The sequence below is a fragment of the Festucalex cinctus genome, chromosome 1 (assembly GCF_051991245.1).
Source record: "Festucalex cinctus isolate MCC-2025b chromosome 1, RoL_Fcin_1.0, whole genome shotgun sequence".
NCBI classification, from domain to species: domain Eukaryota; kingdom Metazoa; phylum Chordata; class Actinopteri; order Syngnathiformes; family Syngnathidae; genus Festucalex; species Festucalex cinctus.
Window position 1 is genome coordinate 34,242,002 of NC_135411.1, and position 23,235 is coordinate 34,265,236.

At 42.1% G+C, this 23,235-nt stretch overlaps 3 protein-coding genes and 2 non-coding genes across 6 annotated transcripts in view; 1 reads left to right on the forward strand and 4 right to left on the reverse strand.

Moving 5' to 3' along the window:
- The window catches only part of cacng2a (calcium channel, voltage-dependent, gamma subunit 2a), a 45,071-nt gene extending 40,420 nt beyond the window's left edge, over positions 1–4,651 (forward strand). The window contains exons 3-4 of the mRNA XM_077531498.1: positions 547–687; positions 3,235–4,651. Coding sequence (XP_077387624.1) covers positions 547–687; positions 3,235–3,782 — 689 coding nt within the window. The 3' untranslated portion in view covers positions 3,783–4,651. The remainder of the gene's footprint in view (positions 1–546; positions 688–3,234) is intronic.
- A 3,018-nt stretch (positions 4,652–7,669) lies between these two features.
- On the reverse strand, positions 7,670–12,385 carry rpl3 (ribosomal protein L3). The gene is made up of 10 exons (XM_077531507.1): positions 12,258–12,385; positions 11,645–11,837; positions 11,283–11,451; positions 10,597–10,732; positions 9,021–9,207; positions 8,704–8,864; positions 8,530–8,631; positions 8,348–8,443; positions 8,008–8,127; positions 7,670–7,776 (listed from the first exon to the last, which is right to left on the reverse strand). Exons 1-10 carry the CDS (start codon positions 12,258–12,260, stop codon positions 7,732–7,734), a joined length of 1,212 nt encoding a protein of 403 aa, XP_077387633.1. The 5' UTR covers positions 12,261–12,385; the 3' UTR covers positions 7,670–7,731.
- On the reverse strand, positions 7,837–7,971 carry LOC144007902 (small nucleolar RNA SNORA54). The gene has a single exon (XR_013280455.1). It is a non-coding gene; the product is annotated as a small nucleolar RNA SNORA54 (small nucleolar RNA).
- On the reverse strand, positions 9,286–9,382 carry LOC144007915 (small nucleolar RNA U83B). The gene has a single exon (XR_013280458.1). It is a non-coding gene; the product is annotated as a small nucleolar RNA U83B (small nucleolar RNA).
- A 1,737-nt stretch (positions 12,386–14,122) lies between the features above and the next one.
- slc25a39 (solute carrier family 25 member 39) lies at positions 14,123–21,622 on the reverse strand. Of its 2 annotated transcripts, XM_077531520.1 has the most exons (12): positions 21,404–21,621; positions 19,740–19,845; positions 19,111–19,170; positions 18,929–18,979; positions 16,437–16,546; positions 16,194–16,261; positions 15,996–16,120; positions 15,422–15,595; positions 15,110–15,219; positions 14,638–14,719; positions 14,482–14,562; positions 14,123–14,325 (listed from the first exon to the last, which is right to left on the reverse strand). In XM_077531520.1, exons 2-12 carry the CDS (start codon positions 19,834–19,836, stop codon positions 14,207–14,209), a joined length of 1,077 nt encoding a protein of 358 aa, XP_077387646.1. In that variant the 5' UTR covers positions 19,837–19,845; positions 21,404–21,621; the 3' UTR covers positions 14,123–14,206. The 2 variants fall into 2 exon arrangements, with proteins under 2 accessions (XP_077387646.1, XP_077387655.1); XM_077531529.1 differs by lacking the exon at positions 18,929–18,979 and having other exon boundaries at positions 21,404–21,622.
- Positions 21,623–23,235: the final 1,613 nt, after the last annotated feature.

The following is a 23,235-nucleotide window of genomic DNA, read 5'->3' on the forward strand; positions in this document are numbered from 1 at the left end:
GCATAACAAAATAGCACTCACCGTAAAGATTTGCAATAAATTAGTTATAATGCACAAGCTGTTCAATTCTTTACATTGTATTTAATATCTTTTCTTTAAATTAACTGCTTATTTCTATTTAATGAAAAAAAATATATAAAGTAAAATATTGAGCATTATTTTTTTATTATTATAATCATTTAAATGTGGAATGGTCAAGGAACAAATTAAACAGATTTCAAGGCACCACTGTACTGGGAGAAAATCATCAATAGCCATTGTGATATCTGTAAGTTAAAAAAGGTCTATTAAGTCATGATGATCAGCCTCCAATCTGCAAACTAAAATACTTTGATGCCAAACATTATTGAGATCTAAGGTTGCCAATTTGATACTGTAATGTGAGAGACACCAAATATTTACAATATCGTCTTTTAATTTGTTGCTAAACAAAGTCGCCGTGTCTCCAAACGGGGTCTTCCATCGGCTTCAAGCTGAATTTAGACACTACCGAACAGTCGCTAGTTCCAGGAGGTCAAGCTGCTTGTGTCATGTGTTTGTATGCAGGCGCGGTGCGGGCCTCCAGTATCTTCCCCATCCTCAGTGTCATCCTGCTCTTCATGGGAGGTCTGTGCATCGCTGCCAGTGAGTTCTACAAGTCCAGACACAACATCATCCTCAGCGCGGGGATCTTCTTTGTGTCTGCAGGTCAGTTCACAAACTCAAATTCAACCACAATACACTTTCGGGTATCACGTCGCACTCTCATGCTGCATTCGAGGATAGTCGGAAGTCGGACTTTTCAAAGTTCAAACCAGGAAGTGTGTACGGGGACGCCACCTTGAACTCGGAAATTCCACTAGTTGTGAAGTCTGACCAAAATAAAAGTACGATTTCACCGACGGACTTCTATGTGACGTCACTCTACAATCGCGACCCCTTTGGAAAAAGACCGTGAATGGTAAAACACAATTTACTCGAGTATAAAACTAGATAGTTTTCTTCATTCATAAATATTCGACATAACATAACACAACATACGTGACAGTAGTATGGTGCTATCTCCCTGCATGAAATTATACAGTGAACTACGGAAGTGTATGGAATGCTTATGAAATAAGATAAATTACATAAATGAAGCAAAACTGTGATAAGGAAAGTTTGCTTTAGGTCTAAAAGTGTTTTGAGGACCAAAACAAAAAACAATTTATCACTAACCGCCATTTGTTTTTTTTACTTTAACCTCAAAATCTTTCAAGTCGGAACTGGGAAAAACCAACTGGGATATATCCGACTTCCAACCTTCCTCGAATGCAGCATAAAGTTCAACCTCAAAGTATTATAGCGTCTTGCTAACTAAGCGTGGTTAACACTGATCTGTATATATTGCTGGATAGCCGATAGGCCAAGACTCTTGAAGCCGCGAGGCCGCCATATTGCATATCCCAAGAAACATTTCTCGGCATATGATCCTATACATCTAAAGTATTGAAAGTGAAGAACATTTAACAGTAGTTAGTAGAAACAGCATGATTTATGATTATTTAAATTTGTTCAAGATAAACAAGAGGACTTCAGACATTTTACAACTTTCCTTAATATTTGTATAAATTATATTCTTGGTGATGTTTAATTAAAGAATTATACCTGTAAGGTACCTCTACCAAACCTAATATTGGGGTCTAATGCTGCATTCGAGGATGGTCGGAAGTCGGAAATATCCGAGATGAAACTTCCCATTTCTGACCTCAAAGCATTCGAGGTGAAAATAAACAACCAAAATGGCGGAGGATAGTGATAAATTGGTCCTCAAAACTCAATTTGACCTCCAAAAAAACCGTACCTTTTCGCAATTTTGCTTCATTTATTGTTTTAATCTTATTTCATAAGCATTCCATACAGTTAAGTAGTTGACCGTATAATTTCATGCAGGGAGATAGCGGCAATACTATCATGTACTTGTCACGTGAAGTTATGGCGAATATTTATGAATGAAGAAAGCTATCGAGTTTTATACTCGATTAAATTGTGTTTTGCCATTGAGAGTGACGTCACATTGTAGTCCGCCGGTGAAGATCCTTTTTTTCTTCCGACTTCGCAAGTGGAATTTCCGAGTCCAAGGGGCTGTCAAGACGCTATCGGTGACCCTGCACGATCGGTGACGCACATGCGCAGAAGATCCGCCAACTACGGCACTTCACTAGAACAAAATATCTCTATATTCCTGCGTGATAGTATGCGTTCGTAAAAACGTGATACAACATTGAAAAAAAAAATCTTATATCCTTGATGTATTATAAAGAAACTATTATAATTATACAGGTTTTAAAGATGAACGTTTTACTTTTGACCCCATTACATTCCTAGTGAGTCTTCATTAGGGATGTAACGATATCCAAACATCACGATACGATATTATCACGATATGAAGGTCCCGATACAATAATTATCACGATATTGTGGGGGCGTTGGTGATGTTTAAAAAAGATCACAATATTGTCAAAAAAGAGAGCTCATGCTAAAAATAAGCACAATATTGTCCTTTTGTGCATAACAGCAATGCATATAAACCACCTACAATCTCTCATAACAATATTGAGGCACTTACTTGCTAATGCACACATTGATCGCTTCACAAGCAAATTAGGTTCCCCTTCATCTGACAATTAGCATAGATTTTAAACATAGAAGGCCAAAACATCCCTAATGAAAATTAAATTGCACAAATAAGCTAGCCACTAGAGGGTGCTAGAACTGCACAAATGGAAATCAACCTGACTTTTTTTAACAGTTGTGTTATTTTTAAATATTGTGAACATGACGACATATTGTTGATATTGTGGCAGTTTGCGATATTGCCCTTATCGTGACATCCCTCGTCTTCATTGTTATAATTTACGATTAGTCTGCAGTATTTTTATTGTCTTTAGAACAATATGGGGCCAATATCATAGGATAGGTTTTGAGGGTGGGTGAGGCAGGGGAGTCATTTAAAACACACACACCACAGACTTACTGTAAAGTGCAACAATGCAGACTCACTATAATGTAATGAGGTCAAAACGTTCATCTTATAGGATTTAAAAATAACTTAGTTACTTTAAAATGCATCAATAATCTATATGTTTTTTATTTCATGTTGTATCGTGTTGTTACGAATGCGCACTCCTCGTACAAGAAAAAACTTGAAGCCACATTCTGCTTTACGAAGTACAACGTTTGTGTTTGGTGAATTCCATTGTTTGGTTTCCGCAGGCCTGAGCAACATCATCGGAATCATCGTGTACATATCAGCCAATGCGGGCGACCCGTCCAAGAGCGACTCCAAGAAGAACTCGTACTCGTACGGCTGGTCTTTCTATTTCGGCGCCTTGTCCTTCATCATGGCCGAGATGGTGGGCGTCCTGGCCGTGCACATGTTCATCGACCGCCACCGGCAGCTTCGGATCGGGACCCACACCGCCGACTACCTCCAGGGCTCGGCGTTGTCCCGGGTGCCGAGCTACCGCTACCGCTACCGACGCCGCTCGCGTTCCTCGTCGCGCTCCACGGACCCGGCGCACTCGCGCGACGCCTCCCCGCTGGGCCTCAAGGCCTTCGGGGCGCTGCCCTCCACCGAGATCTCCATGTACACGCTGCCCCGCGACACCCTCAAATCCGGTGCGGGGGTGGCGCCCGCCAACGCCGCCTACAACTCGGAGCGGGACCACAACTTCCTTCAGGTGCACAACTGCATCCAGAAGGACGCCAAAGACTCGGCGCACGGGAACTCGGCCGCCAACCGACGCACCACCCCCGTATGAGGTGGCGCCGCCCCGTCCGCCCCCAACCCTGTTTATAGGACACGTCTTGTTTTCTGCATGACTCTTCCGGAAGCTTCCAGAAGCTGAGAAGAGGTCAGAGCCGCCCAGACGAACGCCTCCTTTATTTTTGGACTCATTGTTTTGCATTCAAACTGTGAATTGTTACAGCCCCGCCTGTAACTTCAAGGAAAGCTACTATTAATATAAATATATATTACTTTTATAAAGATTCATAATAAGATTAATCAAGAGATACCGACTACTTTACTGAAGCAAAAAAGATAACTATGAGTTAAGAAAGTGCTGTTGGTGACTCTTTTAGAAGCCTAGAATAATAAACTATGATGATATATTTTTTTTTTAAATAGAACAAAAAACAAAAATGTGAACACGTACCAGAGTCTCAAACAAAATGCATGCTATTAAAACCACATCAAAGCTTAATTTTTAATCATCTTAAAAAGGAAAAAAAAAAAAGCAATTTATGATTTCATGTGTATTTTTTATTTTTTTCTGCTTTGTGAGCCAAACCAAACCAAACAAAAAAAAAATGCTTCTTTTTTTTCATAAAAATTTCTTTGACTATATGAAAATATATACATATTGTCATTTATTTTGAAAGACTCACACAGCCTTAGCCATGTTTGTCTTTTTGATTTGTAAAGTTCAAATGGAAACTCTTGAAAAAGGTGCCAAAAGCGAATGATCCCTCCACTTGGATGCATCAAGTCCTGATGAATAAATACCAATCCCAGAGGGAACAAATCAACCAAGTGTCTCACAATAAATCATGAGTCCCTTTTTGTTTTGATGCTAACATGCTAAATGCTAACAATCTGCAGGCTTCGTCTAGGGCAGGGGTCAGCAACCTTTCCAGAGCCATTTAGGTCAAATAAATAAATAATTAAAAAATAATAATCTGTCTGGAGCCACAAAACATTATGATGAGGGCCCTATTTAGAGCTGCACCACAACACAAAAATATGACGGTAGCATCCAATACGTAGACACTAATTTGCTTCTTCCGTTTTTGGAATTATTTTTTATTTATTTATTTATTTTTGTAATTTTTCATTCTTCATTTCCCAGACATTTTTAGACTTATCCTTTTTGTCAAATTTCTTATGGTAGTTTTCTATCTATACTTTTTTTTGACAATTTTTTCTGCCTTTTTTGCTTTCAATTTTGCTGATGTTTTATGGTAATTTGGGGGATTTCTTCTTATGTTTTTGAACATTTTTTCCTGCCTTTTCTTAAATACATTTTTTTCTGGCAATTTTGTTGACATTTTATGGTAATTTTTGGGATTTTATTATTTTCTGTCTTTTTTTTAAATCAAATTCTCTGACTTTTTCTTTTCTTTTCAGTCCCAAATACACTTTATGGTTAGTTTTTGAACCTTTTCTTTTCTGGCTTTCTTATTCAATTCTGACATTTTTGGTCATTTTATGGTAATCTTCTGCTTTTCCCCTTCCTTTTGGACATTTTATGGTAAGTTTTTAGGTCATTTAAAAAAAAAAAAAAACTTTTTCATCTACCTTTCATCTCTTTTTCTTCCAAATTTGGACACTGACATTTTTGAAGATTTAATTATCCCTTTTTTTTTAATCTAAACCAATAATTTATAGAATCTGTAATAATAATAGTAAAAAAAATAATTTCTACTGATTTTTATTTTATTATATTTTTTAAGAGATGCACAGGGAGCCGCAGGTTGCAAAACCCCTGGTCGAGGGTGCGCATTGGGCCTATGGCAGAAAATTCACTAACGTCACCATATGCTGTGTGTTGTTTGTTTCAGTGTTAACATGCTACAACCCATTCAAATGCATGACATCTTAAAACTGATAGATTGCAGTCCGATAAAACAAAAAACAACAACACAGTATTCATGAATGAGCAGTTAGTTTCCCTCTTTGCCTCTGTGTCCAAGACAACATGTAGTACTACACACATCTTGAGAGCACACTAGGACAAGTGGTTTCCAGTATGTAGTCGTAGTACACACGTTTGCGATGATACAAATAGCAGCCACCGCCATCAGCTCAGAGGCAAAAAAAAAAAAAAAAAAAAAAAAAGAGCTAAAAACTAGAAACACCTTTCAGTTTCCACCTGGTTGCCCTAAAAGCTTCACAGCGCTCTCACGGAGCAAAGTGAGTGGCTGAGAACACAATCACCGGTTCCCGGGATGACGACAGGTGGCGGGTTACTTTTTTGGGGGGTTGTTGCCCCCACCTCGTGGCTACAACAATGAAACACATAAAGATATCAAAGCATCTGTGCTTACATAAGCTGACATGAAATTGACTAATGACCTTTGTGTGACTTTAGCGGCCATATTGTAGAAAACAGGCGGCGTCCGGCACCCATGGGAGCTTGGGTGGGGGGGCGAGGATGCAGCGTCATCGCCCCCACAGGACCACGACCACAGAAAATGCAAGCGGATGGCCATTTTGCCATGTTTGTGTTTGTCATCATTGTGCAGGCTCAGAAATTTGTGTGCCTGTGCATGCAGGCTGTTGTTCATGCTGACCACAGAACAGTTGCTGACTGTGCTTTCACCCCAGGGTTCTTCTTGTCGTTGGGTCAGCTGGAGTTGAAAGAAGAAAAAGTCAGTGGAGCACGCATACATACGCGCACACGCTGCAGTCTCTCACTCACGCACAGGGCGAGCCTAATGCCTATTTAAGTATTTCAAGATATGGTTAGGAGATCAAAATGATTAAGACTGACTTTAGTGTTTCAAATCCAAGTGAGGGTTTGTGTGTTGACCAGGTAGAAGCCCAAAAAGTGGTGAGTCTTTTGTTCACATACTTACACCATTAGTTAAATGAAACATCGTTACCCAATATGTCCACTGTACTGCCCTCTGCGGGTCGTAATGTGAAGTGCAAAAAAAAAAAAAAAGTGAACATAATGGTGGGGGGCCGCTTGTGTCATCTCACAGGCAAGTGCTGTGTCCACGTACGGACTTGGAATACTGATGCCACAGTGCAGGGCTGAAAATATCTGCAGTGGCGGCAACAAAGCAGCAAGCGACCACAACGGACATTTGCATCTTCGTACTCCAAGTAAACGCTAAATAAATCTGTCTCATCAGACTTGTCATTAAGAGCCACCCCCCAACATTACATTTTTTAGTTTTTAATTTAAAAACTACAAAATATTTGACCAACGGTAATGCAAGTTGGTAATGCACTGGCGGGAGGCCGCGGGGACGACCCAGGACACGCTGGAGAGACTATGTCTCTCGGTTGGCCTGGGAACGCCTCGGGATCCCACCGGAGGAGCTGGTTGAAGTGGCTGGGGAGAGGGAAGTCTGGGTTTCCCTCCTGAAGCTGCTGCCCCCGCGACCCGACCCCGGATAAGCGGAAGAAGATGGCTGGATGGATAATGCAAGTTTGTTACAGCGTCAAAAGCCGTCACATTCACTGGGGTGCGAGCCCTTTGGCTGGTTAATTAAGCCTTCACATACAGTACATAGGTCTCAAAGAACGCAGTCTTACAGCCTTTAGGTTTCCCCTCCAACACATTGAATCAGATGATCATCACCAGCCTTTTGTAGAGCTTGCCCATGAGCTTATCCTTTGAATGAGGTGCTAAGAGTAACTTCTAAGTTAAGCTCAAAACCCACAAATGGGCAAACACTTGTGAAGCCAGCAATGGATGATTTCTCATCAGTTTGCTCAAGGTTGCAAATGTCCACTTAATATTTCTTGTCGCAAGGAACATTGTAAAACAATGTTAATTTCCTTGCAATAAGGAAAACATGCTACTGTTAAATCAGACCAACAAAGTTGACCACTTCAAGCTGCTTAACTACAGCACAAGCCAGTTGTACACTTATTCTTAAAAAAATAAAAAAAAATAAAAAATTACACTTCCAGTCTATTCCACTTTTTTCTTTTTATTATTAAATTCTGCAAAGACAGAAGCGAGCTGGCAGACTTTAGGCTGTCTCCTCCTTGATGAGGCGGTCCTTCTTGAGGGGTCCCTGTAGACAAAAGAAACACGATTGGTTTACATCAAGTCGAGTCCAGTGTACAGTGTGTGAATGTGTTTCCAGAGAGTGAACAGGGAGCGAGCACAAAAAGGGGGCGCCACTCCCCTGCCTCACTGGAACTCAATCTGGCACTGGAATGGAACCCAAGTTCACACAGACGGCTGAACCAGGTTACGAACAGTGCACACGACACACCAATAAAACTATGAAACGACATCTCACCATGAAGGCCTTCTTTTCCTCCACCGTCTGGAAGCGGCCGTGACCGAATTTGGAGGTGGTGTCGATAAACTTCAGGTCGATCTTCTCCAAAGCACGACGGCTTGTCTGGACCAGCAGAGACTACGGAAAAAAAAAAAAAAAGTCAATATTCATAAAGATGTTTCCATGTTCACTTGTTCGAAACAGTCCAAACAATTGGCTTCAGAGTGACATTACCGGATGAACTCCCATAAACTTAACTGTTCCATACATTTAGCATTTTCTACCAAGATGCTGAAAGATGAATATTTTAGCCGAACAGTCAATTTTCCAACTGATGTTTCAATGTAGGCATCCTGACCTTGCGGAGGGTGAGAACTCTCTTCTTGGTTCCAACCACGCATCCTTTCACCATTACAAAGTCATTGGTGACTTCTCCATAGTGGACAAATCCACCCTGTTGAAAGGAAATCAATACAAATACATTCATGACGTGTTTTTTTGGGACTTGAAGAGTTCAGCAAGAGCCCTGTGAATGCTGACCAGAGGGTTGATGCTCTTGTTGGACAGATCGTAGTCTGTGGAGGCGTTGTTCTTCACAAGCTTGCCATCCTTCTGGTGGTAGCCCTGACCCATCTTGTAGATCTTCACAAACAACACCGTCGTCACATAAGTGTTTCAAAGACAAAACAAACGCGCAACTTGAGGCTGGCGTACCTTCTTGTTGATCTCGGTACGATGGTGGTAGCCCTTCTGACCGGCACGGGCCACAGAGAAGGCCACGCGGGCGGGATGCCAGGCACCGATGCAGGCCACCTTGCGCAGACCACGATGGGTCTTGCGGGGCAGCTTCTTGGTGTGCCAACGGCTGGTCACACCTGGACATGGACAAAAGTGACAGTTTATAAAAAAAAAAAAAAAAAAAGTTGTGGTACACCACTAAGTCTACCTAGCAACAAGTGATCAGGCCTTTTGACAAAATTTTAATCTTGCTTGGGCCAAATTTGAAGTATTGACCAAAACAATCACCGCACCTTTGTATCCGTGTCCCTTGGTGACCCCGATAACGTCGATCATCTCGTCCTGGGTGAAGACGTTGGCGACGGGCACGGCCTGCTCGAGCTTCTCGCGGGCCCAGCTCACCTTGTCGGCGACGGAGCCGCCGTTGAGCTGCACCTCCATCAGGTGCGACTTCTTCTGCTTCAGGGGCAGCAGGCGCATCTGGCCACAAACAAAATGATGGCTCGTCAGTGCCGAGTCTCACTCGAGGGAGCGTGCGTGGCTGTCGCTTGTGGGAGGCGGAGTCTCAGAAGGAAGGCAGCTGGAAGGTATCCTCACTGGAATCATCAGGCGCCATGCCTGACGCAGGAGTTCCATGGTCTCGTCACTGACAGCGCAGACGCAGGCCTACTTGCCAACACTTCTCAAATTGTGCTTGCGATACAATGGCGCATTGAGATAAGCGTTTAATTGGCTGCCTAACCATGCTCACAATTCAAATCAATGTCCATTGAAATGAATGGAAATTCCATGAATCCATTCCAGCCATCCACTGTGCTGAAGACCCAAGCTGCTCAGTAATAAGTGGTTCTTTGTGGGGGATAAAGAAAACATGCATGCCTGGATTGTCAGATTGTCTGTTTTAATGCGTTACTGCACCATTTGTGTTCACATATCTGTTGCTGCCTTCGACAACTCAGCATTTCTGAACGAGACAAGCGGACACATCAGGCTTCGTAAACATATGATGAAGATGAAGCGCTATTTAAGTGCATTAATGTGAGCAAATTGGATTTTTCATTACATTGGACTATGAAGTGATTTTCAGGAAAAGTACACTAAGTGATTTGAAATTATTCAGGGATAATGCTAAACGCGATTGTTAAATGTTTAGCATAGGCTTATTTTGTTGGTGTTTGTGTAATATGTGCAGCAGATAAGACAATGAGTATTCATATTCAACTCAGGCTATTAGTCGATTAATTGATGGAATTAATTGGAGCCTTGATTAAAAAAATAAAAAGTCATTAGTGACAGCACTATATTACACCCAAAAATGGGCAAAAATTTTCTGTTTTAAGTTGCGAGATGAAAAGCAAACAACAGTCAAGGCTCTGCCTGTAATATTTATGTTGTAAACCTAAACGTACCAAATTATTCTAACCATTTTTTCCCCCCAAGCTAATCAGTGTTCATTCAGCCAAACAAATGCCGTAAAAAATAAAAATCCATAACTGCTAGCCCCAAATTGTTAGTCCAAGTAATTGGTTCAGCATATTAGCATTGAGCTAGCTGATTCCATGTACTGGTCGCTTAAGTTGCTTGGTATTAGTTGGACAGGAACCTCCAGCCAAGAGTGGCAATGAACATTTTGAAGCCTCCTCTTTAAAGAACATTAACAACTACTATCTGCAAAACTGCTTGTGAATTGAGTCACTTGCCACTGCACAGCACTTGGATCTCAAGTTTGAGCTCTACACAAGAGAGAAGCTAAAAGTCATGTCGGAAAACTCGAGTTGTCTGGACCAGCTTTGAACTGTTGGCAAGTAAGGAGACGTCTGTAAAAGCAAGCAGCTGAGCCATCGTCCTACGACACGTTTCTAAACTCACCTGCGTGTGAGCGATGATACGAATGACCTGGCAGTACTTCTTCATGGAGGCAAAATCCTTCTCCAGCTGCTTCTTGCCCTCCTCATCCTGCCACTTCTTGCTGTACTTGGTGAAGGCCTTCTTCTTGGACTTGTACCTGCGAGCGGGCACAACAAGGTTGGCGACAGGCCCTTCATGACCACGTAGGGTCAGCGGAAGAACGCAGCGCCCGACTGGTCGCCCTGATCAAGGAGGGGGGCGGCACCAGCCAACGAGGAGATTTCGGCTCATGGCGCGGCTTCTAAGCAGAACTTTCCACCGGCCAGAGGAGCCCGGAGCTCATCAGGGCGCGGGGCACCTGAGCGGAGCTGCCACCGGGGGCCACCGTAACTGTTAGACTCGCGCAGTGAAAACAAAACAATCATCTCCACTGGCTATTAACGTCTGCTTCAAGCATTCAAAGGCACTGATTCTCAACTGGCGGGCCGGGACTAAAAGTGGGTTGCAAACAAGCAGTTTCAATAAAAACCTAGAATGATTTGAGATTATAGAGCTTTGAATTGTAGTGTTTAAACATAATGCCATTAAAAAATGGCTCTGACAAAACTGCAAAAGGTGTTTTTGGCTGCTTGAAATAAATGAAAATTGAGTCCCAAGGTGACAACAGTTGACAACCACTGCTCGATAGTGACGACGTAGAACCTCACCAGTTCTTGTAGAAGCGTCTCTTGCACTCGTCGCTGATGTGCTCAGCAAAAACTGTTTTGAAGGCGCGCAGGCCGCGGGGGGTGCTCACATAGCCCACCACACCGACCACAATCATGGGGGGAGTCTCCACAATGGTCACAGCCTCCACCACCTCTTTCTTGTTCACCTCTGCACAAAATTTCACACAATTTAAATTAATTTCAAGCAGCAAGACAATTAACCAGTCCATTTGAATCAAGTGTGCTCAGTGCTCGACATTCAGCAGGAGCTTTTAAAGCCCATTCTGTCCGCCCGTCGAGGGTCTCATCATCGACATTATAAAACGTATATATACACATTTCAATATTTTACGCCAACTCACTTGATCCAGGTCTGTCCACCTCGCGGACGATGTGAGTCATGCCGGCCTTGTAGCCCAGGAAGGCGGTCAAATGTACGGGCTTGGTCGGGTCGTCCTTGGGGAAGCTCTTGGCTTTGCCCCGGTGACGGCGACTCCTCTTGCGAGGCAAAAAGCCCAGGGAGCCGTGGCGCGGAGCCGAAAACTTGCGGTGGGACTACGAGATAACGGAATAAGTGACATTTCAATTCATTTCGCCCGTCTGCAGTCAGTATTAACGGCTAACATGCTATCAGTGAGCCGCGTTGTTAGCATACAAAGAGGTTAACTACATCGAGTTGTTAAACTTTAGATAGAAAAGTGCATTAATACGTTCATAGTTTTATACAAAGCTACCGTGTCAATATTAAATAAGACATGTAGTACAAGAAGCCATTATAGGCCACGTTGATACCACGTTTCGCACAAGCCTTTTCTAAGTCAATATTCTCAATAGGCCAGAAATTTCACCCTAACATCATGTTTCAAATGTAATAAAGATTGTGAAAAGCTTTGGAAAGCGACTAAAGCCTCAGATGCCAAGGATGTCTGACGGATTGCCACGTCTTCGTATCGCCATTCTAATAAGGAGACTCACCATTTTGTCTCCGATCCGATTGAAAAGAGGGGGAGTTAAGCGCGCACCGACTGTTATAAGGCTGAGAAACTATCGCGAGACACAGTGCGATCTCGTGCGTCAGAAGTCCCGCCTTCGGAATTTTTGACAGGAGTACATATTTACATACAATGGCCACCACGGGTCGCTGTTCAGCTTCACGGCATCAAAGCTGCCGAAGCCAGTAGTATGAAGTTTCATCTTGTCAACTGAAAGATTTTTGTAACCTCTGATGCTTCTTGAAATTCCGATTAATAATAATAATAATAATAATAATAATAATAAGTATTGCATTTCAGAAACATTTGGATGACTCAGAACGAGAGTTGAACCTTCGCTCACACCAAGAGATTTGTACCAAGACCAACCAGGGAACGAAGCACAGATAGATGCCTGATACTTCCAGATTTTGGAATAATCTGTATCATCCATATACCCAAAGGAAAGGACTAGGTAGCGGTATATAACCAATTTCAGTTTCAGGTTGGTATTGTTGAGAATGCTAATGTCATACTATATGCATACATCAATTTGTGTATTCAGTTAAACCATTAACTATTATTACATTTGTCAAAATGGACACATTTCAATATTCATCAAACCCCAAATGTCATCACGGTCACTTGGAATCCTGGCATCTCTAAAATCACTACGTCAGAATTTTTTCAAAATAACACCATCTTGAGTTACCAGATACTGCATCATTCAAGTTGGTATTATACTTTATATGCACCAACATCAGCACAACCCCATTCCAGAATCATGTTCAATCACCAATTTGAGGAAAACAACAACAATCACTCGTTATTACATTGTTATTGATTAAATGGTCGGTCAGAGATGAGATCCATATTCTGCCATCATTTCAGCAAAGCTCTGAAACTGCAAGGTATAGCAGGTCAGAATAATATAATATATACCATATATTGTAACTTGAAAGGTGTTTGTGGAAAATAGCACTTATATATTGCTAACTTGGGGCGGCACGGTAGTCGAGTGGTTAGCACGTCCGCTTCCCAGTTCTGAGGTCTCCGGTTCGAGTCCAGGCTCGGACCTTCCTGGGTGGAGTTTGCATGTTCTCCCCGTGCCTGCGTGGGTCTTCTCCGGGTACTCCGGTCTCCTCCCACATTCCAAAGACATGCATGGCAGGTTAACTGGGCGTTCCAAATTGTCCCTAGGTGTGCATGTGAGTGTGGATGGTTGTTCGTCTCTGTGTGCCCTGCGATTGGTTGGCAACCAGTCCAGGGTGTCCCCTGCCTACTGCCCAGAGCCAGCTGAGATAGGCGCCAGCAGCCCCCGCGACCCTTGTGAGGAATAAAGCGGTCAAGAAAATGGATGGATGGATGGATGAACATTCTTTCAAGAAAATCTTTAAGCTTTGAGGATGTGTTGCGCTTGCATTATAATGTACAGCAGAAGTCCATTTTCTTTTTTGTTTGGAACTTGTCATGACCTATGGCTTTACTCCACTTGTGAGAATGGAAGAGAAGCGTCTTAACGAGTTGAACTGTATGAGGTCGTTCATATGTAAGTGCTACTTGTGGTCCATGCTGCATTGAAAATGTCAAGTCCAAAATGTTTCCCCCGATACAGGCCAGGATGACTGGCTGAATGTTCATGCATCGTCACCACATTGATCATGCTTCTGTGCTCATGCAGTCTTTTGTCATGGACTTCCCATGAGGCATTGCGTCACGGCCCCAGCTTCTTCACCGTAATTGATATAATTGCGGATGTTGTTGATACAGTATGTCAACCAATGACTTGTCTAGAAATGCAAAACAGGACCCGAATTAGTGGACCCTCACCAACTGTGAACCTGGAATTAAGACACTTAAAACTTGAAATGTAAAAATGTCGCCATGTCAGTTTGATCATAAACTTCATCTGACGTAACAAAATGGCTAAAGTAAAAAATTGCCGCCATCCCTTTAGCATGCCACAGGCTGGCGATCCCGGTTGACCTTCTGGAAAAATGCCTTGCCAAACTCGTAGGTGCTGATCATGACGGCACAGGCCGGCGCCACTTTGATCACCCTGGGCATGAAACCTGAAAACAAAGACACCTTTGTTTCACTTTGGCGTGAGGCCTGGGGATTACGTCTTTTTTTTTTTTTTTTTTAAATATATAGATTATTTTATGGCCACATCACCCATCTGGCCCTTTTATGATAAGATTATGTGTTAACGAGATGGCAGTGCATACCTGCGAAGAGCCCCCGGTAGCCCATGTCACTCCAGATGTCGTTCATGATGCGCCACGTGGACGCTGTTTTCTTCAACGGGGCTACAAATACAAGTAAAAACAATTGTCATGATGGCTTTGTGTCGTTGAGCATAAATTCTCCGCCGCAGGCAGCACCTCCTAGCGCATCCAACTCTCCCAGCTGGATCTGTCTGCGAGTCTTCACCACATCGAAGGGGAGCGTCATGATGGCGGCGACCTGACATTGGGGACAAAGGATGCATTTGGGTATTATTTACAGAAGGTATAACGTGGAGATAAAAAAAAAAAAAAAAAAAATCAGACAACAGAGATAGAGATAGTAACGGTTAGAGCGATTGCTAAAATATATTTGTATTAGGGCTGTCACAATTTTTTTTTAGAATCAATTATTATATTGATTTCTTAAATATCTGACACTGAGAAACACATCTACAAGCAGTTATTGGCAAATTGATTGGTAATCATACTAATCAGAAAATGTCTATGAATGAGTCGAGTCCAGACCTCTTACTCAAGCTGACATCCATCTTGGATTATTTATTCACAAGATGATGTAGATTCAAAATGGAAGGTCAGTGTGTGTCTTGAGTCAGTGTTGTATACACACCGTTCCCGAGGCGGCGCCTGCGGTGAAGCTGATGGCGAAGTTGGCCTGGGTGATTTGGGATCGTTGACATAAGCGGGTTTTCACCAGCTCGTAGTTGAACCAGTAAATTGCTGCGCATCCGCAAAGAAAGAGGAGATATTGGACATAGCGGACGCAAGGTCTCCGGACAAGCATGACAGCCGCTGCGACTTGTCAAAAAACAAACACCCTCATTAAAAACTTATCAAAAGGGAAAATAAATTATAATCCTGACAGTTATTGATATTAGACCTAACGAGTCAGCTGTTTAAATTGAACAACTAACGTCCTTACCCGAGAAGGGGACATCTCTGAGCACGGTGGGTCCCCAGCCACGCCACAGTGACATCAGGCCGCCCTGGGCTACGGCACTTTGAATGCAAACGCGCAATTCGCCGTACGTCAGGTGGCGTGACTGCATCTTGGTCCGGATCAACTCCAGAGGACTGATGACTGTCACTGCACCCACTGTAACACAGACGTGGACAGTTTGAAACCTCCTTTTCGGCCACCATTGCTTATATCTCAATTTTTTTTTTTACCCCATATCCGTTAAAAACTGAAGTGTACTTAAGCGTTGATTCTTTGGCATGCCACAAGAGGGCGCCAAAGTGAAACTGTTTAAACCAAGTACAGTACATTTTTATTTAAAACAACTTTTTTGTATAATCTAATCTACATCACAGACTTATCACAGGTGTGTTTGGCTAATGTTACATTTTTCCATCCATTTATTTGATCAGATTAGATGTTCTAACAGACTACATACCATCTAGAACTGAATCACTTAATGCAATTGCTACCATGATGTGAATATTGGGCTATAATCGCCAGCTGTAAGTGACACCGCCTGTTTCTGTGGGCTTACATCTGGCGAGACCCCCAGCCAGGAGTGGGATGTAGTCGCCATGGAAACCCATGCCAAAGCGCAGGAAGTCCCGCAGCTGGTCGTAACAGGTGAAGTAGATGACAGTGGCGGGAACGGCCATGATGCTACACGCACACACGGAAAACCTTTTAGACCACTTTTACTCGTGCTGTCAAGTCTGTGGGGTGGGTTACTGACAGTGTGGGTGGGAGTCCGCTCCACAGAGACTTGAGTCCTTCATGACGAGAGATTTTCACAAAGGCATCCTGTCACACAAACAAGACAAGATGAATGATTCACAAACTTCAGTTTAGTCAGTTTAGTTTGAATTTTCATATATTCAAAAAATATTTACAGATTTTCACTATTTGCAGAAGGGCTCAGTCACTATCCCCTTTGAATTGCAGGAACTCACTCTATTTGTATTTCCTATTAACTCACCAGGGTTCCGTTGAAATGCGTTTGTGGCTGGTACCAGCTGGTGCAGGTGCTTCTATTCTGACACACATAGATGTGATCCATCAACCCATTGCAATACAGGAAGCACCTCCCTGGGTGAACGAGAGCGAAAAACAGTGTTACGAAACAGGACACCTTTGACCTGGGCCTTGGCATGTCTGATAGAAATAGCTTGAAGCATGTCAATTATTAGTGAACTCTTTTCACATTTTAGATGTGATCGTAACGAGGTCACGACTACACAGCTAACATGCAAACAAAGTTGGTTTAGTTAAACACATACGCACATACACGTGTTATGAAGGATGGCAAGACCACACTAAAAAGAATAGAGCACAAGAATAGTCTTGACTATGAAAATGAAGGCGAATTATCATGTGATTTCGTTAAGAATATTACATGACACCTTTATTTTATTTTTTTAGAAGTGATATGCAAATATCATCATATAATTACAATAAAATCATAAGGTGACAAAACTAGTGATGAGAAAAGAAGCAAAGTTGACATTAGTCCATTTTAAAACAGTCAAAATCTTGCAAGAATTTTTACTAACAGTAAAGCTGGTCAATGCAGAAAATTGAATTTCAAATCGCTACTGCCACCTGTGGCCATAAAAAGAAACTGCACACTCCCTTCTTCACAGACACACTGCATGCATGATGCCACAGCTGCAGACAGAGGAGGGGAAATTCGAACCCGAATCGGGTCTGAAAACTATTAGCCAGAGGCTTGCAGGAGTGCCCATTGTGAACAGCTAACATGTTACTCTGCTAACGGACTCTATGCACAAATAGCCGTGACATATTTCCGGGAAAATCTCAGAGCGCACCGCCGTTTCCGGTAGGGCGATTGCCATTTGTTTTCCTTCAGATTACCTCGACCAGTTGTCAGCGTTTTGGAGTATATTTGCGTCATTGTTTCTTATGAGTGTGGTTGCATGCATTTGTCAAGGCATCGAAGAAGAGGAAAGACGACAGAACATCGAGCAATCACTGCTGTGTGCGCAGATAGACAGGTTTAACTCTGCCATGTTTTTTCCCTCTTATGCTGACCACCCGAGACAGGTTGTTGTAACTTGTTAACATTCACAGGGATAAATTGATCTGTAGGATATTTTGTGGACCCATACAGGAGCTACAATACATAATTTACATTATGCAAGCAATTACATGACGTAATTGCTTGCACCAGAGCGCAAGCTGTCAAAATTACGGCTATGGGAGATCTAATTAGTAGTTTTAAAATTCTGACAGACATAGTGTTATAGCAAAGAGCGGCCCCTGTTCTTTTTGAGTGGATTAAGGATTTAGGATTGGCGTTTTACATCACATTAACAGTACGTTCCGCTGAGGTCTCCCCGCACCGGAAGGTTGGGTGCGCTCATCCAGCAAATGCGGAAGTGATTTGTGCATATAGTCCATTAGAAGATGCTTGATTCACAAATGATCAAATAAAAATAGAGCAGCTTTAATAGGGAAAAAAATATTCATTTGTCAAGTGATGCTCATGAGAACAATGTACAATAATGATCATAATCAACAAATTACAAGAATAAATGCTTTACTGTTACAACAATTCAGTGCTAATTTAGAAGGAATTTTATAAGAAAAAAGTGAGTTATACAAGACTAAAAACATTTAAATACTTGTGGGAGGAGACCGGAGTACCCGGAGAAGACCCACGCGGGCACGGGGAGAACATGCAAACTCCACCCAGGAAGGTCCGAGCCTGGACTCGAACCGGAGACCTCAGAACTGGGAAGCGGACGTGCTAACCACTCGACTACCGTGCCGCCTAATACATACATCTAATCCTAAATAACTAAAACATTATTTGGAATAAAAAGATACATTTGCCCAAAATTAGATTACAATTTTTCAAGAATAAAGTTGTATTTTTTCAAGTGCAAAGTAAGATTTTATTTATTTTTCAAATTAATTCATTTTTTCTGGGAGCAAATTACATTTCTAAGAATAAATCTGTTCATTTCCTGAGAATACAATGTTGCTGTATACATTTAGCAAAAACAAGTTGAATATTTCTCAGGGTATAAAATGTTTTATTTGTTTAGGATAGGCGAGCAGCGGCACCAGGTATCGGTGCCGACACCAGCGTTATTGTAAGGTAACGGTACTCGTGGAGGCTGCCTAAACCAACCACCAATACAAGCAAAACACAATCTGTCATTGAATAAATCCTCCTCTGCAGTAGTTGGCGCTAAAGGTTGACATGTCAGCAAATCATATGATTCCAAAAGAAAGGTCTTCACTCACAATTTTTTGTCATTATGTTAAATGAAATTTTAGATATCAAAAGTTCTAGAGGTGTCAGTACTCTGTATCGGTGACTACTCAAACAGTACTGATACCTGTCTGAAGAAAAGTGGTATCGAACATTTCTAACATTTCTAAGACGAAACACACAAGAGGTTTGAGAGGCATGCGTGCAGTGAGCGAGGGTCCGGTACTTACACTTGGAGGGGTGGGCGACACCAGCCCAGGAAGTAGCATCACTAGTTAAAGCTTTGGGAATAAAGAAGAGGCAAAGGAGCGTGTGGATGTTAAAATATTAATCAAATGCCATCCGCCTAGCAGCTTGTTATGTCAGAGCGAGCAAATCAAAACCACAGAAGAAGACGACAGTCAGCGGCTACCTTGATGGAAGGGGCTCTGCTGGGCCTGCAGCCTGATCTTCACCACATCCAGAGGCGTGACTGCAAACAGTTCAAATCATGAGCGACAACCCTCCAATCGTCATCGGTCACACAAACACGGGCAGTGGTACCTTGACTGACGAGTTGTTTGTTTTGGGACCAAGCTCGTAACTTCCACATGTGAGATTCAGATTTATTTATTCACTGGATTTTGTGGGAGAACCGGTCCTCTTTGACTTGCTTACAAACTCTCATAATCGCTATTTTGTGCTTAGGCTATGCCTTGTCTTAAAGTATTGATTTGGCACCATCATGTGGCATCTTAGTGCCAAGGAACTATGTTGATGTGAGCTGAGCAGCTTTGCTTGGATTTAATAATTGAACTCTTAGTGATTAAAATGTAATATGGGTTCATGATTGTGTACATTCTAAAGCATGGTGTTGATGCTTTATGATCCTCTCTATTTGAAATGATTTGCTGCCATCTTATGGCATCTACAGGCAATTGGGTCACAACACAAAGAAAAAAAAAAAGACCAAGTATTAAACAAAAACAAACAAACTTAAGTGTGGGGGCACTTGTAAGTCAAGGTACGACTGTGCATTTTTCTCTCTCTCAAATCTCTCACCAAAAACGGACGTGAGGAGGGCTCCAGTGCCAGAGGCCAGCATCTGCTGGACTGGAGAGATGGCGGCCGACGCGCCACCGGCGGCCCGCTCCGCCATCGTTCCCACCTGTCGCCCCAAACACAGAACAGTGAACGCCACAGAGGCGTTTACTGACCCCCGCGGTCAAGCACGAGCGTGCCTCCACGTCTGCTCGTTATGCAAGTGAAGCTTTGCACTCTATGTTGGTTGGGGCTCTAAACAAACAGTGGTTCTCAAACTGGGCTCCCTGGACCACCGGGGGTCTGCGTATCTCCATATGGGGACTGGAAAAACAATCTTTAAGTTTCCCAATTTTTTTCTTTAGGGATGGTCATTGCATTCAATTGGCGTTAGGATTGTTACGGTTTGAGAACCCCTAATGTTAAGGCAACAAAAACGAGGATAAAAGCGGGAAATGAATTGTTAAGGCGTGATATTGCAGACCACAAAAGCGTGTATAGCTAAGGTGGAGTTGCTTATTCGGCTTCTGGCGATAGCTTATCAATGCTGCGCATAAGTCAAATATCGTCATGCTTGCAGCTGAAAGCAGCCTTGCAAAGAGCACACCACTTAACCAAACATCACATATGTGCTGGGTGATTAATCAAATTTATTGAGTAATTCAAATTCATTCGTCAGGACGGTATTTTTGTAAGTCTATTTTTTAGTGGTTACCATGGTTCTTCAAAACGTTTAACAATTTTAATGTTATTTTCACTTTGTTTTGTAAATGACAATAAAGGAGCCCAGAGGTGAGTAATCTAGGGGTCATTTGCCCAGAGCATTTCTAAAGAAGTGCTCTCCCAATCCAATTTTGCAAAACCTTATCCATCTTAGAAACTTGTTTGTGTCTTACCTCACTGATAAAACTACACGAAAAAAAAAAAAAAGGCATAACAGAGGAAAATCTCGCTTATCTCATGTTTCTTGAAAATGATATTTTATTGGGGACCAATTTCAAAGCTTGTTCAACAAATCCAAGTAAAATAAACCTTGTTGTCAATAATGTCATTATTCTTTGTTTATTTTGCAAGCAAAGATGAAAATAGATCATAAAGCGAAAATATATTTGACCGGGAATTCAATTTTGCCAAGCCTTTCTTCACACATTAATAATACTTGTTTGATCAAGCATGTGCATTCGGAAGAACAACGTTTGCACATCAGAAATTCCTTTCTAGCAAAACCAGTTAATGTTATTAAAAAAAAATAGCAAAGGCTCCCATTGGTAGCAGTCTAATGCATGATCACCTTCACCGATTAACGACTGTATGCACGTTTCAAATTAAACTCCATGTCTGCAATCGCGTTATTTTAATAACATTTATTTCTTAAAAGGAGGAAAAATGGACTGTGAGATACTATATTGAAAAATCAAAGTGTGCAATAAACCATGATTTTGATGAGGTTGCTACGCCAACAGTACACCGAGTCCCTTTCATTGTGCCGTCAACACGACTAGCTTATTGTCACATGAAACACGAAACTCTAAAGTAGCAAGGTGTTATCACATATTAAGATACACACCCAAGCAACCGAATATTTTATTCTGATTTTTAATACAATTTCAAGCTAGCATGTGAGCTAGCGTAACCCTCGAGCGTTGCAAGCTAGCCAGTTAGCATCCACACCGTTTTCTACTCACCTTTACTTTAACTGTAGCTTTGCGCCTCTTCGCCAAATAGCTTCACCCATGCTACTAAATATTTTTATCTTAGAGCAGTCCACACCGCAACCGTCAACTGCCCTCGTCCATTGTGTTTGACCCACTCAACACGCGACGGTGGTTCATCAATGCAGTCAAGATTAATTTAACAGATCTGTATAGTGTCGTGCGCGGACTGTCATTCGGTTACGTGGGGAGGAGAGACTCATGTGGGTCACTCCACATGATATACACATTAGCGCTAAAATGACCGCATTCTTCATGGGGCTCTGTCGCCCCCTAATGGAAGGAGGACGGAATGCGAGGTGCACCATGTAAACAAGTCCTTAAAAAGATGAGCGACGCCCCCAAAATACTCATGTTGGAGTTGAAAGGAGAAAATTGGAAGCTTCGGAAAGTCAACTTTTAAACTTTACAGCGGTAACTACAACACTTAATGTATTTCATTATCAACTCCAATTTAGTATATTTGTGATGTGTTGTAAGCATAATAGTGTATAAAATGTACAAATACATTTCTAATCCCGCAGCATTTTCTTGTTGGATTGTTTACAATTTTCCAGATTTTTTTTCCAGATTTTTTTTTTTAAACTAGCGTCACATAATTTAAACACAAGGAAGAACATTAATTATATTATTTATTTAGGTTCTATAATTATTTGTATTCATTATTTTGTAAACACAGAATATTTGTTTTTGTTCTATGACCACACACTAGTACGGAGCCCCTAAGGCAGGGGTGGCGAGATCCGGTCCTCGAGGGCCGCATTCCTGCTGGTTTTGGATATTTCCCTTCTTCAACACAGCTGATTCATGATCAGCTCATCGGCAAGCTCTGCAGAAACCTGATAACGAGCCTGTTAATTGGAATCAGCTGCACTTCGAGTAGGGAAATCTACAAAACCTGCAGGACTCCGGCCCTCGAGGACCGCAGTTTGCCACCCCTGCCCTAAGGTGACATGGTAGGAAAAAAAATAACAACTTTGCGTTCCCTCGCAAAACATCTTTGCATTCCCTCGCAATCTGAACGCAAAACAATGCGTTCCCTCGCAAGATTGCGAGGGAACGCATTGTTTTGCGAGGGAACGCAATCTTTGCGAGAGAACGCAAAGTTTTTTGCGAGGGCACTCAATCTTTGCGTTCCCTCACGCAAAGATGTTTTGCGAGGATACGCAAAGGGTTTTTTTCTACCATGTCACCTCAGGGGCTCCGTAATTTTGCTAATTGGCTGTTGACTGAAAATGCCATAGAGTGCCTAATAAATCAGGCTTAAAGCAAGGATAAGCTGCAGTTAAGGAAGGTGGGGAGTCGGATTTTTCTGATCTCCGACCAGGAAAAGTGCACTGGAACACCTCTTTGAACTGGGAGGTCCGAGGTGCGAAGTTGGGGGTTGGAACCCCAAATTCTCCGACCAGTTTCAATCTAACGGCAGTGACGTCATTCCACAATGACGACCTCGATGGAGACGCAGACAGTGAATGGCAAATATACAAGATTATAAACAAAATGAATTTGGTTATTCAAAAATAAATTCACTCAACACAACGTGATTTTTACTAACCTGCGTGAAGTTATGATGCCATTATCTCTCTGCATGAAATTATTCGGTGAGATGTATGAAATGCTTTGAAGATAATTTATATAATAAATGAAGGAAATTATGAAGGAAGATTTGCTGGAGGTCAATGTTGTGATGAACCAGAACAACAACAACAACAACAACAACAAAATCAGAATCAGCCATATTTGTTGTTTACATTTCCCTCGAACACTTTAGGGTCGGAAGTTGGACAATCCGAGTGGGATAAATC

What these genes read in the sequence shown, in the direction of transcription:
- rpl3 (XM_077531507.1), bottom strand. An exon ending in GGTGGACAGACCTGGATCAA is followed by an intron (nt 11,452 to 11,644) that starts GTGAGTTGGCGT and finishes AATTTTGTGCAG; the next exon opens with AGGTGAACAAGAAAGAGGTG. An exon ending in GAGTTCTCACCCTCCGCAAG is followed by an intron (nt 8,128 to 8,347) that starts GTCAGGATGCCT and finishes TTTTTTCCGTAG; the next exon opens with TCTCTGCTGGTCCAGACAAG.
- slc25a39 (XM_077531520.1), bottom strand. Translation starts at nt 19,836, where the DNA reads ATGGCGGAGCGGGCCGCCGGTGGCGCGTCGGCCGCCATCTCTCCAGTC. An exon ending in GCAGAGCCCCTTCCATCAAG is followed by an intron (nt 18,980 to 19,110) that starts GTAGCCGCTGAC and finishes TTATTCCCAAAG; the next exon opens with CTTTAACTAGTGATGCTACT. An exon ending in GGCTGGGGGTCTCGCCAGAT is followed by an intron (nt 15,596 to 15,995) that starts GTAAGCCCACAG and finishes TCTGTGTTACAG; the next exon opens with TGGGTGCAGTGACAGTCATC.